General features: G+C 48.3%; 1 protein-coding gene across 1 annotated transcript in view; it reads left to right on the top strand.

Moving 5' to 3' along the window:
• The window catches only part of RAP1GAP2 (RAP1 GTPase activating protein 2), a 228243-nt gene that overhangs the window by 185738 nt on the left and 27785 nt on the right, over nt 1-14720 (top strand). The window contains exons 10-15 of the mRNA XM_069483478.1: nt 101-179; nt 1027-1080; nt 3842-3925; nt 9175-9275; nt 11336-11465; nt 13628-13783. Of these exons, the coding sequence (XP_069339579.1) occupies nt 101-179; nt 1027-1080; nt 3842-3925; nt 9175-9275; nt 11336-11465; nt 13628-13783 (604 nt within the window). The remainder of the gene's footprint in view (nt 1-100; nt 180-1026; nt 1081-3841; nt 3926-9174; nt 9276-11335; nt 11466-13627; nt 13784-14720) is intronic.

The following is a 14720-nucleotide window of genomic DNA, read 5'->3' as shown; positions in this document are numbered from 1 at the left end:
ACCTGAAGCAGGTGCCCCTGTCTGGTGTGGTGTCAGCCACCTGCCTCATTGACTCTGTTGCTTGTGAATGTCCTTGTCTCACCCTTATCCACACGTGCAGGTCCAAACTGAAGACGGTGCACGAGCGGATCCCCTTGGCTGGACTGAGCAAGTTGCCCAGCGTCCCTCAGATTGCAAAGGTAAAAACCAAGCCGAGAGCAGGTTCCTCTTTCAGCCCAGGGCTGGCCTCTGCGGTGGGGGTGCAGGCTTGTCCTGTGTAGGTGCTGCCCTTGGAAAGGGGGAGCCACTTTGCTCTTTGGCCTTGATTGCATAGATTGGGGTGGGGGAGTTGTTGGCAGATGTCTTCATCTTTGCTACACCGTCCCCAGCTCATCCTTGTTGCTGCGGCTGCTGGGGGAACAGTGTAATTCATGGTCCTCTTCTCCCAAGTAGTTCACAGCTAGTTCAGGAGACAAGCGAAGTGGGAAGACAGGGCTGGATAAGGCGAGTGCTGTAGCACTTCAGAGGAGGGCTGGGGAGGGGTGGCCAGGGGAGCCGTCACAGCAGAGGAGGACCCTGAGTTGGGCTGAAGGATGATCCAGATTGAGCACCCCCTTGAGTAAGGAGCTGTCAGCTGGTGAAGGGGCCCATGACACTTCTTTGGGAACTGAGTCAGCAAAGTGGGGTGAGAAGGATGTTTGGCTGGGTTGGGTTGGACCCTCACTCTGAGAGCAGGGTTGCCAGGCAGAGTTGTGCCGAATACCCTTGGTGGGAAGAAAGGGTGGCTGGCTGGTTTTTTGGCATTGTCTTCAGGTCAGAATGGAGACGAGTCTCAGGCTTCATCTTGTTCTTCCCCTCACTTAATCAGGAACCCCCAGAAAGGTTAGTTGACTTACCTGGGCATACGATAGTGAGCAGCAGAGCCAGAATTTGAGGGCAAGACCAGTGTTTCTTGCCCTCCTGTGCTGCATTTCCTTGGTGGGCAGAGGAGCCCAGGTGTGCTCTGTGGATGTGGTCCTTGAACTGTGTGTTTCTCTCCCTGCTCAGGCTTTCTGTGACGACGCAGTGGGGCTGAAATTCAACCCTGTCCTGTACCCCAAGGTGAGGACCGTCATGGGCTCTGCAGCCTGGCATGGATTCGCACACCTGGGGCTCCACGGGGAGTTCTCTGCATAATGGTGGGGTTTTGTAGGGTCTCCACAATAAACCTCTATGTCTCCCTCTCTTCCTGTCCACCCCTTTACAGACCGGTCCACCGGGACCCCATCCTCAGCCATGCTAGGTCCCCAGCCTGTTGTGAAGGTGGCAGAGGGCAGCAATGTTCTACCTCCTCCACCTCACCCCAGTCATACCTCCCTAAGGCCGGCGCTGGGGTGGGGCATGATGCTGGAGCTGGGGACTGGCGCAGACGCAGTGTGCTGTCACAGAAGGGTGCGGGTGCAGAAGGCAGAACTCACCGAGAAGTAAAAGGCCAGACGCAGCTCCCCGTGGCCCACGTTACCGCAGCTCTGAGGCGTTACAAGCCTCTGCCCAGCCTTAGTTCTTGCAATAAACTGGCCGGTTCTCGGATATCACTTTCCTTAGGATTGGCCTGATTTTGACCGCCGTTCTGATATGGGGGTGTGAGTGTGGAGAAGTGCAATGATAACAAAACAAACCCACTCAAGAGCAAGTGTGGTACGACAGGACTTTTAAATCACCCTCAGACAGTGAATTGCTTGAAATTGGCCACAGGGAAAGACCAAGTGCACCAGCTGTTTTTTTGTGAGCAGGGTCTGGAGAGAGGAAATGGAAGCAGAGCTGTGCTTCTGGGCTTCCGCTGTGCGCCGGCGCTGTGGCAGCCATGGTGTGATGGGTGGTGTGCCGGGGCTGGTTCTGTCCAAGATGAGAAGTCTTGGGGGAAGAGAGGCCCCGTCCCGGCTGAGACATCCAGAATCCCCTGGAACAAATGCCTTAAGTGTTCCCGATTGGGCGTGACGCTCTTAGGGGCACCGATTTACCCATCTGCAATGGCTTAGCTAGTGGCAGAGTCCTCGCCTGCACAGAGCCCTTCTCTCAGATGCCCCCTTTAACCGTTTGGCATCTGTAGATACTTTGCAGGCAGTATGCCGCACTCCATTAACATTTTCTATCATTCAGACTGACCTCCCCTTTATCACTAAAACTGACTTAGTGAGGTTTAACCAAATATTAAAGCCTCATCATAAAGGCCTAACTTAACTATAGGTTTGGCAGTTTTTGTTGTCAAATCCTATCCACTGTGAGAACCAATGGTGTTTATTTGCATAGTTCCTCTGTAACTTGGAAAACCTTCGGCTTTGGTACTAATGGAAGAGCAGCTGTATTTTCATGTTTTCTATATTTGAAGCACTGCTGAGTCCGACTGGGATGTTCATCTGGCTGAGATGTGTGCATGTGTGTGTTTTTAAAATTTGCAGAGTTTAGAATGTTCCTTGGAAGGTCTTCACTGGCCTAGTGCCTCTCCCTGGCAGGGCAGCTGTTTCTCCCCATTGGCTCACCTCGGGCAGGAGTGGGGGCTCCCTCCAGGCTAGGCAGCAGTGCCCTCACTGTGGAGGCAGAGGACCTCAGAGATCTACAGTGGGTGGCACCTAACATGGGCCACATATTCCAGCCAACAAGTCGTGCCTGGCTTGTTCTTCCCCTAGCATAACTCGTGGTTGAATCCCTCCGTTTTATTGCAGAGGGTATCCCAGTGATATCCCCAAATTTCCTTCTCTTTCTCCATAAGCTGGTTCAGCTCTGATCTTTCTGGAGGGTTACGCAGTTGACGATGTTGATGATAGCTGCTCTGTGCTCAGCACTTTATGTGCCTGATCTCGTTGAATCGTCTCATAACCGCACATCTCCGTTTGACAGATGAGGAAACAGGTGAGGCCCAGAGAAGTGAGGTGGCTCACTCAGAGCTAAGTAGGTAGCAGCCGCAGAGCCGCAGATTCAAACCCAGAGCTTAGTGTTTCTTTAGACTTTTCTTTTCGTTTCTTCCTTTTCTTTCCTTTCCTTCTTTCTTTCTTTGCTTTTCTTTCTTTCCTTCTCTCCCTTCCTTCCTTCCTTCCCTTTCTTTCCTTTCTTTTTTTTTTTGACATAGGGTCTCACTCTATTGCCCAGGCTAGAGTGCTGTGGTGTCAGCCTAGCTCACAGCAACCTCAAACTTCTGGGCTCAAGCAATCCTTCTGCCTCAGCCTCCCAGAGTGCTCAGATTACAGACATGAGCCACCACAGCTGGCCCTAGAGATTAGTGTTTCTGACCCCAGACATCAGCTCTATGAAGCATAATGAAAAATTACATAGACCCAATGGTTGGGTTTTTCTTTTCTTATTTGCATATTATTGCATGTTATATTAGGGTGTGTTCCTCCTTAGAGTGGTCTTCTTAGAGACTTCTTATGGTTAAGGGATTGAAGTCTGGCAGGAGGAGTGACTTGCTCAAAGTCATCCTGCTGATTAGAGGTGGAATTAGAACTGGAGTCATCCTTGCTGAACGGTTTTGGGATTCTGACTTTACTTCTTACACCACAAATAAAACACTAGGGTAAGGTCAGTTCCCTGAGTCCTGCAGGATTCATGTGCCCAAGCCTTGGTTGGGACATCTGGATGGAATGGAATGGATGATACAGAGGTTTGGTGACTCCTGGGGAAGCCCAGGTGTTGGAAGCTGGCTAAGACCTTTGGAGTTGCATCCTGTCTACTTATTATTTCTCCCTTTCTCTTCCTCCATATGTGTGGATGTTTCATACCAGGAGGTACATTCTCCACCTAAATGGGTGCGTCCCCTTCCATTTGCTTCCTCTTTTGCCTCCTAATTAATGGACAATCTTGATGTTTTTGTTCCCATGTTTTCCAGGCCTCCCAGATGATTGTGTCCTATGATGAACATGATGTCAACAACACGTTCAAATTTGGGGTCATTTATCAAAAAGCCAGGCAGGTAAGCAGCATGAGTCCCTACTGGTCATGACATCCTATGGTTTCTCACGGAGGACTCCTTTTTTTGCCTACTGCTAGCGCAGGAGCCCTGAACTAGGTCCTCAAACATTCTGAATACAACTGTCACATTCAAAGTATGAATTAGACTGGAGGAGGCAGAACCTTCAAGGGAGATTACTACTTACAAAAAAGCCTGCAAATCCTTTAAACAGTGATGTAGTTTTTCATACAGTAAATTCTGATTCTTTCTGGCTACCTCAGCTTCTGTTCGATTCTATCTATGAGCTGTCAGTTGCAAGAAAAATCAGGTTAGGGGTGTGTGTGTGTGGGAAGACGGATTAGACCAAGCCACTCTCTCCTTGCCCACCATCCTCCCCACTGGAAATGAGCTTTTTCTCCCCAAACTTCAGTAGAACGATAGAGCCAACGATGCACATCTCTTCCCCACTTTGTGTTCGATGACGTCACGTTGGTAGCTTAAAATCAGCCGTAGTGGAAATATTGACACCATGGAAATTGGCAAACAGCAGGGTTTCTGTTTTCCTCCTTGGGAGAGCCAGTTGCTAAAACCAGCAAGCCACTGTTCGCCCTCCTCTGTCTCCTGCAGCACTCACATGCTGCTTTGAAGTTAGTTGGCCAGAATAATGTTCCTCAAAGTATGTTCCATGAGGCATGAGTCTGATGATGTACTCTGTGAGCAAATGACTTGGGGAGGGGCTGTCACTTACGTGGGAACATTTTAAAGGCTCTAAGAACCCCTAAGGTAAACTCTTTATAATTTTGTTAGACTTAACTGTTTCCTATACTTATTTGGCCACAAACTTCCCATCTTCTCTATCCCTTTCCTATCATGAACATCTGTTAATGTCCCAAGCAGAGTGATTGGCCAGACACACTGAGGTTTTCTCACCCAGGTTCTTTGAGAGAAGGGTCCACACCCATTTCATCTGTGTGTCATCTGAGAGCCTAGCATGTCAACTTTATATAAATACATTGAATCGTTACAGGAATTAGTGAATGAATAAAAATTTTGGCCCTGCTAATAGCAGGTCAGTAGTCTCTTGTGACATTATCTGTGTTTTTTTTAACGTGTTGCTGTCTTTCTTGGCTCGATGACACCTGATTTCCTTGTCTGAAGATATTAGACCATAAGAGACATGCATTTGCTTAAAAATATTCTAATTAGGTGAAGAGTTTAGGATCTGCAAGACCAACACTGATGAATCTTATAATTTAAGGGAGATGATTCAGGTAGCTGCTCTAATTATTTTCAAATATTACATTTTTATTTTGTACAGCTCTGCTAATATAACCCCTCTAATTGAAGTTCTTTGCTTATGAAACTTACCAAAGCAGATCTGATAAGGCGATTACAGTCCAATGTTCCAGCAAAGTTGTAATTACTGAACATTAACTATCTACCTCTGAGAAGGAATCTGTACGTTATTTATGTACCTGATGCTGCTATGGGGGGAAAAGCCAGGAAAATAAAATTCTTTTAAAAAAAAACAAACCAAACAAACCCCTAGGCAGATTGTTGTTTTGCAGACCTACAGCTGGGGAACATTTAACATGAACATTTGTTGCAGAAAAGCCCTATGCTGGTGTTTGGATATAGATAAGACTCACCTAGCTCTCCTGTTTGTATTGCACTTTGCTGAGCGCTCTGGGGTGCAGTGATGACTAAGACCCCCGCCCTGAATGCATGGTCAAGCTCAAGGCCAGTGTAAAAATAATGACAGTGCTAATACCGGGCTGGGTATGAATCCTGGAAGAGAGGCACATGCCCCAGAACACACACACAATTGTTTTCCTAGTAGGAGATGGAGGTTGCCTGGAAGCAGCTGATCTCCCACCCTCTGGCCTCATGACCTGGGGCAAGCAGGACTCTTGAATAGAATTGCAGGTCTTCATGGCATGCCATAGATTGGGGACTGGCATTTTAGATTTTGTGGGCCTTGGGGTCTCTGTCACAGGCCACTCCACTCTGCCCTTGTAGTGCAAAAGCAGCCATAGACAATACATAAGTGTGTTGGCCTGGATGTGTTCCAGTAAAACTTTATTTATAAAAACAAGCAGCAGGCCAGATGGCCCATGGGCCATAGTTTGCTGACCCCTGCTAGAGAGCAGTGTTTCCCAAACTTCACACACTCACAAACCACATCGAGGATCTGTGTCATATGGTTTGTTCCACTATGTGCCACTGTTAACATTCTTATCATACTTGTACTTTTAATTACTTAATAGTTTTTTTTAAAAAGTTTTTTTTTCAAAGTTAAATGCATTTATTTAAAAGGAAATTTTATATCACTACCCTTAACTGGAAAACCAGGATCACTTACCTTGAAATGAAGGTAATTCTAAAAAGAAATACTGTAAGTAATAAAGTAATTGAAATCTGCCAGACTCTAGCTCTTTATTACAAAAAACTGCTCTTTTTTGTAATAAAGCAGGTGTTAGGGAGGTGTTAAAGAATAAGCTGTTGGAGACTTTCTCCTTGAAGTGACCGGGCAGGCCAGCGTGTCTTTATGTCATCTGCAGCCATTCATTGCAGTCTGTGAGTGTCTGCAGAGCCTTCAGCTGTTTGCAGAGCCTGCCGCCGTGGGTAGAGCCTGCCAGTCAGTCAGGGCAGTTGTGTTTGAAGCTTATTGCTGTTTATAGAGCTTGCTACTGTTTTCAGCTTTGGTTTTTAAAAAATATTAAACTCTTTAAAGATATTGGCAGATTCACATACAATTGTAAAAAAAAAAAACTAATACAGAGAGATCTTGTGTGCCCTTTACCCAGTTTTCCCCGAAGGTAGTATCTTATAAAACTATAGCACAATGTCACATCGAGGATACTGACATTGATATAATCCACAGATCTTATTCCGACTTCCCCCAGTTTTCCACATACTCATTTGTGTGTATTGTGTGCGTGTGTATTTTGCTATATATAATTTTAACATCCGTATAGGTTCTATAGCCAAGATATAGAAGAATTCCATCGCTGCAGGGGTCCCTGGCATTGTCCTTTTATAACCATCCTCCCTTCTGCCTCCCTCTCCCTTCCTCCCTCCAGTCCCTAACCCTTGGCAACCACTAATCTGTTCTCCAATCTAAAACTTTGTTATTTCAAAAATCTTATATAAATGGAATCATACAGTATACAACTTTTTGGCTTTTTTGTACTCCGCAAGATTCATCCAAGTTCTTGAGTATATCAACAGTTCGTTCCTTTTTATCGCTGAGTAGCATTCCATGGTATAATTGTACCCCAGTTTGTTTAAACACTCACCCATTGAAGGATATCTAGGTTGTTCCCAGTTTGGGGCTATCATAAATAAAGTTGTTATGAATAATTTCCACAGATTTTTGTGTGAGCATAAGTTTTCATTTCTCTGGGATATATGCTTAGGAGTACAGTTGCTGAATTGTACAGTAATGATTTGTTTAGTTTTTAAAAAATTTTATATATGTTTCATTTTGATAGAAACTGCCAAACTCTTTTCTAGAGTGGTCGTTGCCACCAGCAATTCTGAGGGTGCAGTTTCTCTACATCCTTGCCAGCATTTGGTGTTGTCACTACTTTTTATTTCAGCCATTCTGATAGATGTGGAGTGATACCGCCGTAAGGTTTTAGTTTGCATTTCTCTCGTGGCTAATGATGTTGGACGTCCTCTCATGTGCTTTTTGCCATCTGTATATTCTCTTAGGTGAACTGTCTGTTCATGTCTTTTGACCATTTTCTAGTTGGAATTTTTTTTTACTGTTGAGTTAAAAATTTTTAATAACAGGCCGGGCGCGGTGGCTCACGCCTGTAATCCTAGCACTCTGGGAGGCCGAGGTGGGCGGATCGTTTGAGCTCAGGAGTTCGAGACCAGCCTGAGCAAGAGCGAGACCCCATCTCTACTAAAAATAGAAAGAAATTATATGGACAGCTAAAAATATATATAGAAAAAATTAGCCGGGCATGGTGGTGCATGCCTGTAGTCCTAGCTACTCGGGAGGCTGAGACAGGAGGATCCCTTGAGCTCAGGAGTTTGAGGTTGCTGTGAGCTAGGCTGACGCCATGGCACTCACTCTAGCCTGGGCAACAGAGTGAGACTCTGTCTCAAAAAAAAAAAAAAAAAAAAAAAATTTTTAATAACAGCTTTATCGGGGCATAATTCTCATACCATATAATTCACAACAACATGTGATTTATATCTCAATTCAGTGGTTTGTGATATAACCACAGAATTGTACAATTATCACCATTATCTAACTCCAGAACATGTTCATCATCCCCCTAAGAAACCCCATACTCACTCGTAGTCACTCCCCGTCCCCACTCCCTTCAGTCCCACTAATCTACTTTCTGTCTCTATGGATTTGCCTATTCTGGACCTTTTATAAGTGGAATCATATGATATGTGGCCTTTTGTGTCTGCCTTCTTTCACTGAGCATAATGGTTCCAAGATTCATCCATGTCATAGCATGTATCAGTACTTTATTCCTTATTTATGGCCAAATAATATTCCACTGTATGAATGGACCACATTTTGTTTATCCATTCACCAGTTGATGGAGATATTTGGGTTGTTTCTACTTTTGGGCTATTATGAATAGTGCTGCTATTACTACTCATGTATAAGTTTTTGTGTGGGCATATGTTTTTATTTCTCTTGGGTCTAGATCTAGGAGTGGAATTTCTGGGTCATATGGTAACACTATGTTTTAGCCTTTTGAGGAACCACCAGACTGTTTTCCAAAGTGGCTGTGTCATTTTACATCCCACCAGCTGTGTGAGAAGATTATGATTTCCCCACATCCTTCACCAACACTTGTTATTATCCTTTCTTTTTCATGGCAGCCATCCCAGTGGGGGTGAAGTGGCATCACATTGTGGTTTTGATGACTTTAGAGTTTTGAGTGTTCTTTGTATATGCTTGAGACTTGCCCTCTGGTGGAAGTCCAGTAATCTATGTTTTATGTATGGATCATGTTTTTGGTATCAAGTCTGAGAACTCTTTGTCTCAGCTCTGCCTTTTGTACTGACCAGCAGCCTTTGCTCAAAGAGAAAGCCCTTGTTAACCAGCCCTGAAGATCCAGCTCTGCCGAGCGAGCTCTGTTAGTTCCTTCCTCCAGTTGAGGACAGCTGTGGTGGGTGTGTTGAGAGCTAGGGAGAAGGGAAGAAAGGGACCAGGTGTCTGGGCAACCATATTTTTCTCTTGGCATCATGGAGGATTTTTGTAACTCCTGCCCCTGTTCCTGTTTCTCTTTCAGACCCTGGAGGAGGAGCTGTTTGGGAACAACGAGGAGAGTCCAGCCTTCAAGGAGTTCTTAGACCTGCTGGGAGACACGATCTCACTGCAGGACTTCAAAGGGTGGGTTTTAGCCGAGCGACGGCTCCAGCTCCACGGATGAGGCCCAAGAGGAAGGTCAAGGGGCCGACGGCTCAGTCCTCAGGGAGAGCGTGTGAAAGTCAAAAACACGAGAAACAAGGGGCTGTTTTCCGCATCTGATCAACATTCACTGGCCTGCATTCCTGGGGACTCCGTGGTCCGAGGAATAATCCAGCACGGCAGATTATCCGGCATTTGGCCTTAGGATGTGCAATGAGATTGCTACAGATTTGCCTTCTTAATTGCATTTGGCTCAGACTGGGAGTGAAATGAATCCACCTTCCCTACCACTCACCTGCCAGGCATTTGGGAAAGAGAGCCCTGTGCAGTTTGGGGGTGGAAATGACCCACTTTGGATAACACACCAGGAGTGGATAGTTCAGAGTTGATGCAAATATAGCAATTTCCAGGCTGGAATCCATACAACAGCCTGTGGTTTTTTTTAAGTGGACAGTAAGATAGAATATTGGGGCTATTGCTTGGAAGACTCTGGCTCTTGATTTTTCCTTGGCAAAGGAAAACTCATCTTTTGGGATGAGTTCAGACCCAGCCAGCCTGTTCTGTGCTTGGTGGCTGGCACGTGGCTGAGGGCCCCAGAATTCCCCACCCCAGCAGCCAAATTAACAGGCGCTCCTAGCATCATGTGTGAAAGCACTGGTGCCTGGCATGCAGCAGGTGTTCAGCGATTGCTTTCTTCCTCTGCTTCCTTCTCTCCCCTTCTTCCTCCTCCTCTTTTCTTTCCTTCTTCCTCCCTCTTCTCCCCACTTCAAGGTCATCACTGCTGTCCGGAGTCAGTCACTCCTGTGTTAAAATCCCAGCCCCACTGCTTATTAGCTCTATGACTTTGATTTTACCTCTGTAAGCCTCAGTTTCCTCATCTGTAAAAAGGGAGGTAAAGGTAATACAGACCCCATAAGGTTGTTGGGGGACTAACATAGATAATGCACGTGAAGCTCTTAAGCTAGTGCCGTGCACTGGTAGTCGTTGTTACCGTTCTTATTTTATCATCTTTCGTTGACTTCACGATGCCGTCATTATAAGACCCATCCTGAATTTAGGGGTGTTATAATGTGAAAAAAATGTGGGTCTTGGAATAGGTGAAATACAGGACATTAAATCCAGAAGGACCTCAGAGATCATGTAATCCTATCCCATCCCTTTATTTTATGGAGAAAGGAAACTGAGGCCCAGAGAGGTTAAGTGATGTGCCCAAGGGCACATGTTGACTTAGCAGCAGAAGCAGGTCTAGAACCCGGAGCACCCAACTGCCTGCCAGGCTGAGCGCATTTTCTGGCTGTATTGTGGTGCTGGGGGCTGACATCAGGGTCCATCTGACTCATTTTCTGAAAGGAACCTGCATCTGCATTCTCTTCCCCCTGCTGAAGACTATGCTCCACGCTGTGTTCTATAAAGGCAGAAGGGAGGGGCAGCTCCCGGAAGCCCACCCCGTTGCTTAGTGCTTTTCTTTCCTGCCTGTGAGGAGGTAGCCAGAGAAAGACCTTCCTGGATGAGCCCCAGCTGGGCGTTGTGGTTGGGCCTCCACATCAGGGCCTCGCTGGGTAGAAGTCGAGCTCCCGTCACCTCTCCGGCCTGACTCTGCGTTCTCCTGTGGGGTTCCTGCCATCCAGCAGGGGGGCTGGTGGCCCTGGCTCTGGGCTTGGGACTCAGACATGGCGTTGCGGAGAGCAAAGGCCTGTGCCCAGCCTTGGGGGCTGCTGGCATCTGGGATGGGCATTTGTCTGGGATTGCGGGTGGGCGGCCTCCCTTCCTGCGTGACCATCCGGTGTGGAGGGGACACAGCCAGGGCTTGAAGTGGAGGTTCCGCCTTTGTCTTTCACACAGTGGATTGATGGGTAGAATGCCAGGGCTAGTCTGCCTGCAGGGCGCATCTCCCTGCTCTTCCTGCACCGTAGCTGCCCTGCCCTCGGCTCCCCGCGTCTTCTCAGGCATCCCCGCTGCAGGTCCTTGGGAAGGCGGCACCAAGTCGGCCACTTTCCCTCACTCTCGTTCCCTCCCCTGCCCCTGCCCTCTTTTGCTGACAGTTTCCGAGGAGGCCTGGATGTGACCCACGGACAGACAGGGGTGGAATCAGTGTACACGACATTCCGGGACAGGGAGATCATGTTTCACGTCTCCACAAAGCTGCCATTTACCGAGGGAGACGCCCAGCAGGTAACCTGGGTGGGGAGGGCTGTGGGAGCCTGGGCTCATGAGGTGAGGGCCCGCTCCTGCTCTGACCTGCCTGAGGGGCTGCGGCCCCCGCCCCGTTTTCACAGTGAGGAGGCCAGGTGTTGAGCCAGGAGCGCAGTCAAAGCCTGCTCGGTCGGGCTTGTGGTTATTCCCACTTGGACTGTCAGGGAAACTGCAGCCCAGGGTGGTTAAGAGACTTTCTTGAGGTTTCCCAGTTGATTAGGGGCAGTGCAGGGAGAGAGCCTGGGAGCCTTGATCAGGGAGGGTGGTGGTAGAGTGCGTGGCGGGGTCTGCACACGGGGCCTGAAGTCAGCTTGGCCCATTAGGGGCGTGTGACTCTGGGCAAGCTGGTTAACGTTGGGGCCCCATTTTTCTCATCTGTAAAATGAGGATAATACCACCTACATCAGAGGGTGGTGGTGGGGATTACATGGCCTTCTGAATGTGGGGCTCATAGGATGCCTGACTCGTGGCTAGCTCCCCATACAACAGCTGTTCACTGTCCGGTCCACTGGCATTTTGTCCCCTTCCTGCCCCGGCAATTGCAAAGCTGGTCATTGTGTGAGAATCGCCACCAGGCCCCACCCCCACCTTCCCAGTCTCACAGCCTCATCTCTCACCACACCTGTGGGAATTCAGCCTTCACCTCGGCCAGGGACGGCTGGATGAGCCCTCTGATTGCAGCGTTTCCTTGCTCTCCCCCCAATCGGCTGCTCTAACAGCCCCGCATCCCCAGGGAGGCCTGGCTCTCCCGAAACCGGCCGCCGACCCCGGGTGGTTGCAGCACCGTTTGCCCCATCCCACATGTTATCTCTTTTCAATCTCTGGGAAAATAAGGTAGGCAGGTGGGCCTTTGCCCAAACTCTGACCTGTTTGTTTCTGAGCAGGGAACCGGGGAGGCAGGACAGATGTAAAGTTGTAAACATAGTCCCTGGCTTCTTAGGAAAAAAGGAAGTTGGCAAATGAGATTATGATTTGGCTCTAAAATAACTACTGAATGTTCCAGAAACAAATGGGAGAAAGATTCCTTTTGTATTCAAAGTGGCTTTTGTCTTAGCGTTTCACCTTCAGTCTCTCGGCTCCCTGCAGGCCCCTCTTACCTGCTGCCCCCGCCCGGGCTGCGGCTTGTTCTGTCGGGGGCTTTTCCATCTCACAGGTGTCGGTTGGGAAGTATACCTTGGCACAGAGCGTGGCTCTTGGCAGGAACTGATTAAATACTAATTTTTTCCTCCTGAGAAATGGGATGATGTGTGTGGAGTGAGTGAGGTAATTTGTGTAAAAGTGCCCAGCACGGTGCTGGGTGTATAGCAGGTGCTCAGTAAATGAGAAACTCAAGGTGAAAGGGCTGAGTGTAGGGCCTGCGTGCAGTAGGTGCTTAATAAAGGAACAAATGCATAGGCAGGCACCTAGCCAGGGTGTGTGCACAGGAGAGGTTTAACATTCAAAGTCAGGCATGGTCAGCCCAGCATGGTTCCTGACACACAGTGGGTGCTTGGTGGCTGGGATCACGTGCAAAAGGACCTGGCGCTGCTTGGGATACTGAGTCGAGGTTGGGTTCCCCCTCCACCCCACCTCCACCAAGCCGTGTGACTAGCACCTCTCTCAGCATGGCTCTTCTCCCCTCCGGTAGAGTGATCCACCCCCTAATCCCTCTCATCCACATTTCCATCAAGACCCGTCCCCCCATCTCCTCTTCCAGGAAGTCCTCTTCGGTTGCTACTGGGCCCTCTAACTTCACCGTCCTGTCCCCAGAGCTGTCAGGCACTTCACGTGCAGCAACTGATTTAGCGCTTGCCAGCTGGTTTTTCTGTTTTTCTTTCTCCCGGATCAGTTACAGGCTCTACCAGGGTAAGACCCAGCCTCACCTTTTAAATATTCTCCCCAGGTTCCGAGTCAGGGCTCTGTGCCCTGTAGAGCTTGGTAAAATGCTTGCTAGCCTCTACCTAACAACTTGAGCGCCTCCCCCATGTTTTTTCTTTTTGGTGGCTTCTGAAGATTGAAAGAAGCAGCTCCCTGGAGAGCTCGGTCTCAGAGTTGCAGGGTTTATGTATAAAGGTAAAATGACGAGGAATTTCCTGTACAGACCTATTCTGTTTTGGAGATGTTGCTAACTGGCTCATAACAATTAAACACTTTTTGTTTAGCTCCAGAGAAAGAGACACATTGGGAATGATATTGTGGCCATCATCTTCCAAGAAGAAAATACACCGTTTGTCCCAGACATGATTGCCTCCAATTTCTTACATGCCTACATTGTTGTGCAGGCTGAGACCCCGGGCACAGAGACCCCATCCTACAAGGTAAGGAGAAAGCCTGGTTGAAGGAAGTGGTGAGTCCAGACACCTCGCCGTACTTTGTGGATTCAGTGATATCTAAGGACACTGGTTCTCAGCAGTAACAGATTTTTCCATGAGTTCCCAGGTTGCTGGGATTTGGAGCTAGGCTCTTGGTGGAGAGCACCTTCTGAGGTCATCTGATCCATCTTGCTGTCCCCAGGCTCGACGGCATCTGACTCAAGGGTTGAGAAGCCTTGAGTGTTGTGTTTGGAATCTGGAAATGACTTTGCTACAGAGTGAGAAGAGTGGAGAGGACTATGAGGAAAGGGGAGAGGAGGAAGAGTGATAACAAAGGGAAGAAAGAAAAGGGAGAAAGGTTTTATGGTGAGAGGGGTGAAGATGGGGGCCTGGTAGGCCCTGGCCACTGGGCGAGCCCCTGATCTGGCTGTTCTGGACAAATGACTGATCTTAATGACTTTCCAGGGAGGCAGGATGCGGTCGTCTGGGTCTAAGTGTCCTGACCAGCAAGTGGTTTGGCTCAAAATCCTCACTAGTGCAGATGAGACCAAGAGAGCACAGCCCACTTTTCTTGCTGCTCCTCCCCTCCCCCACCCCAATCCCGGTGGCCGCGTTGCTCATCCCTCCCTCCTTCTCTCTCCACCAGAAACAGTCTAAACCTCGTGGGCAACAGTGTCTCTGCATCACAGTGGTTTGGGGGCATGGGACCCAGGGAGATAGGCCAAGCTTAGGGTTGGGCAGTCTCTGAACCCCCTGCAGATATGTGCAAAATGCTGAGGTTTTGTGTTTCCCGGGAAGAGAGATCATAACTCAAGTTCTCAAAGGGCTCCCTGCTCCACCAGATATCAGGAACCATTGTTCTAAGGGAGAAGAAAAATGAGCCGTCTCTGCTCATGGGAAACAGTGAGGCCTGGAAATGTTTCCTAGGTAGTAACTTAGGCCA

This window comes from Eulemur rufifrons, chromosome 9, assembly GCF_041146395.1.
Source record: "Eulemur rufifrons isolate Redbay chromosome 9, OSU_ERuf_1, whole genome shotgun sequence".
Classification (NCBI taxonomy): domain Eukaryota; kingdom Metazoa; phylum Chordata; class Mammalia; order Primates; family Lemuridae; genus Eulemur; species Eulemur rufifrons.
The sequence above is the reverse complement of the archived record's forward strand: the minus strand, read 5'-3'. Positions and strand labels throughout refer to the sequence as shown.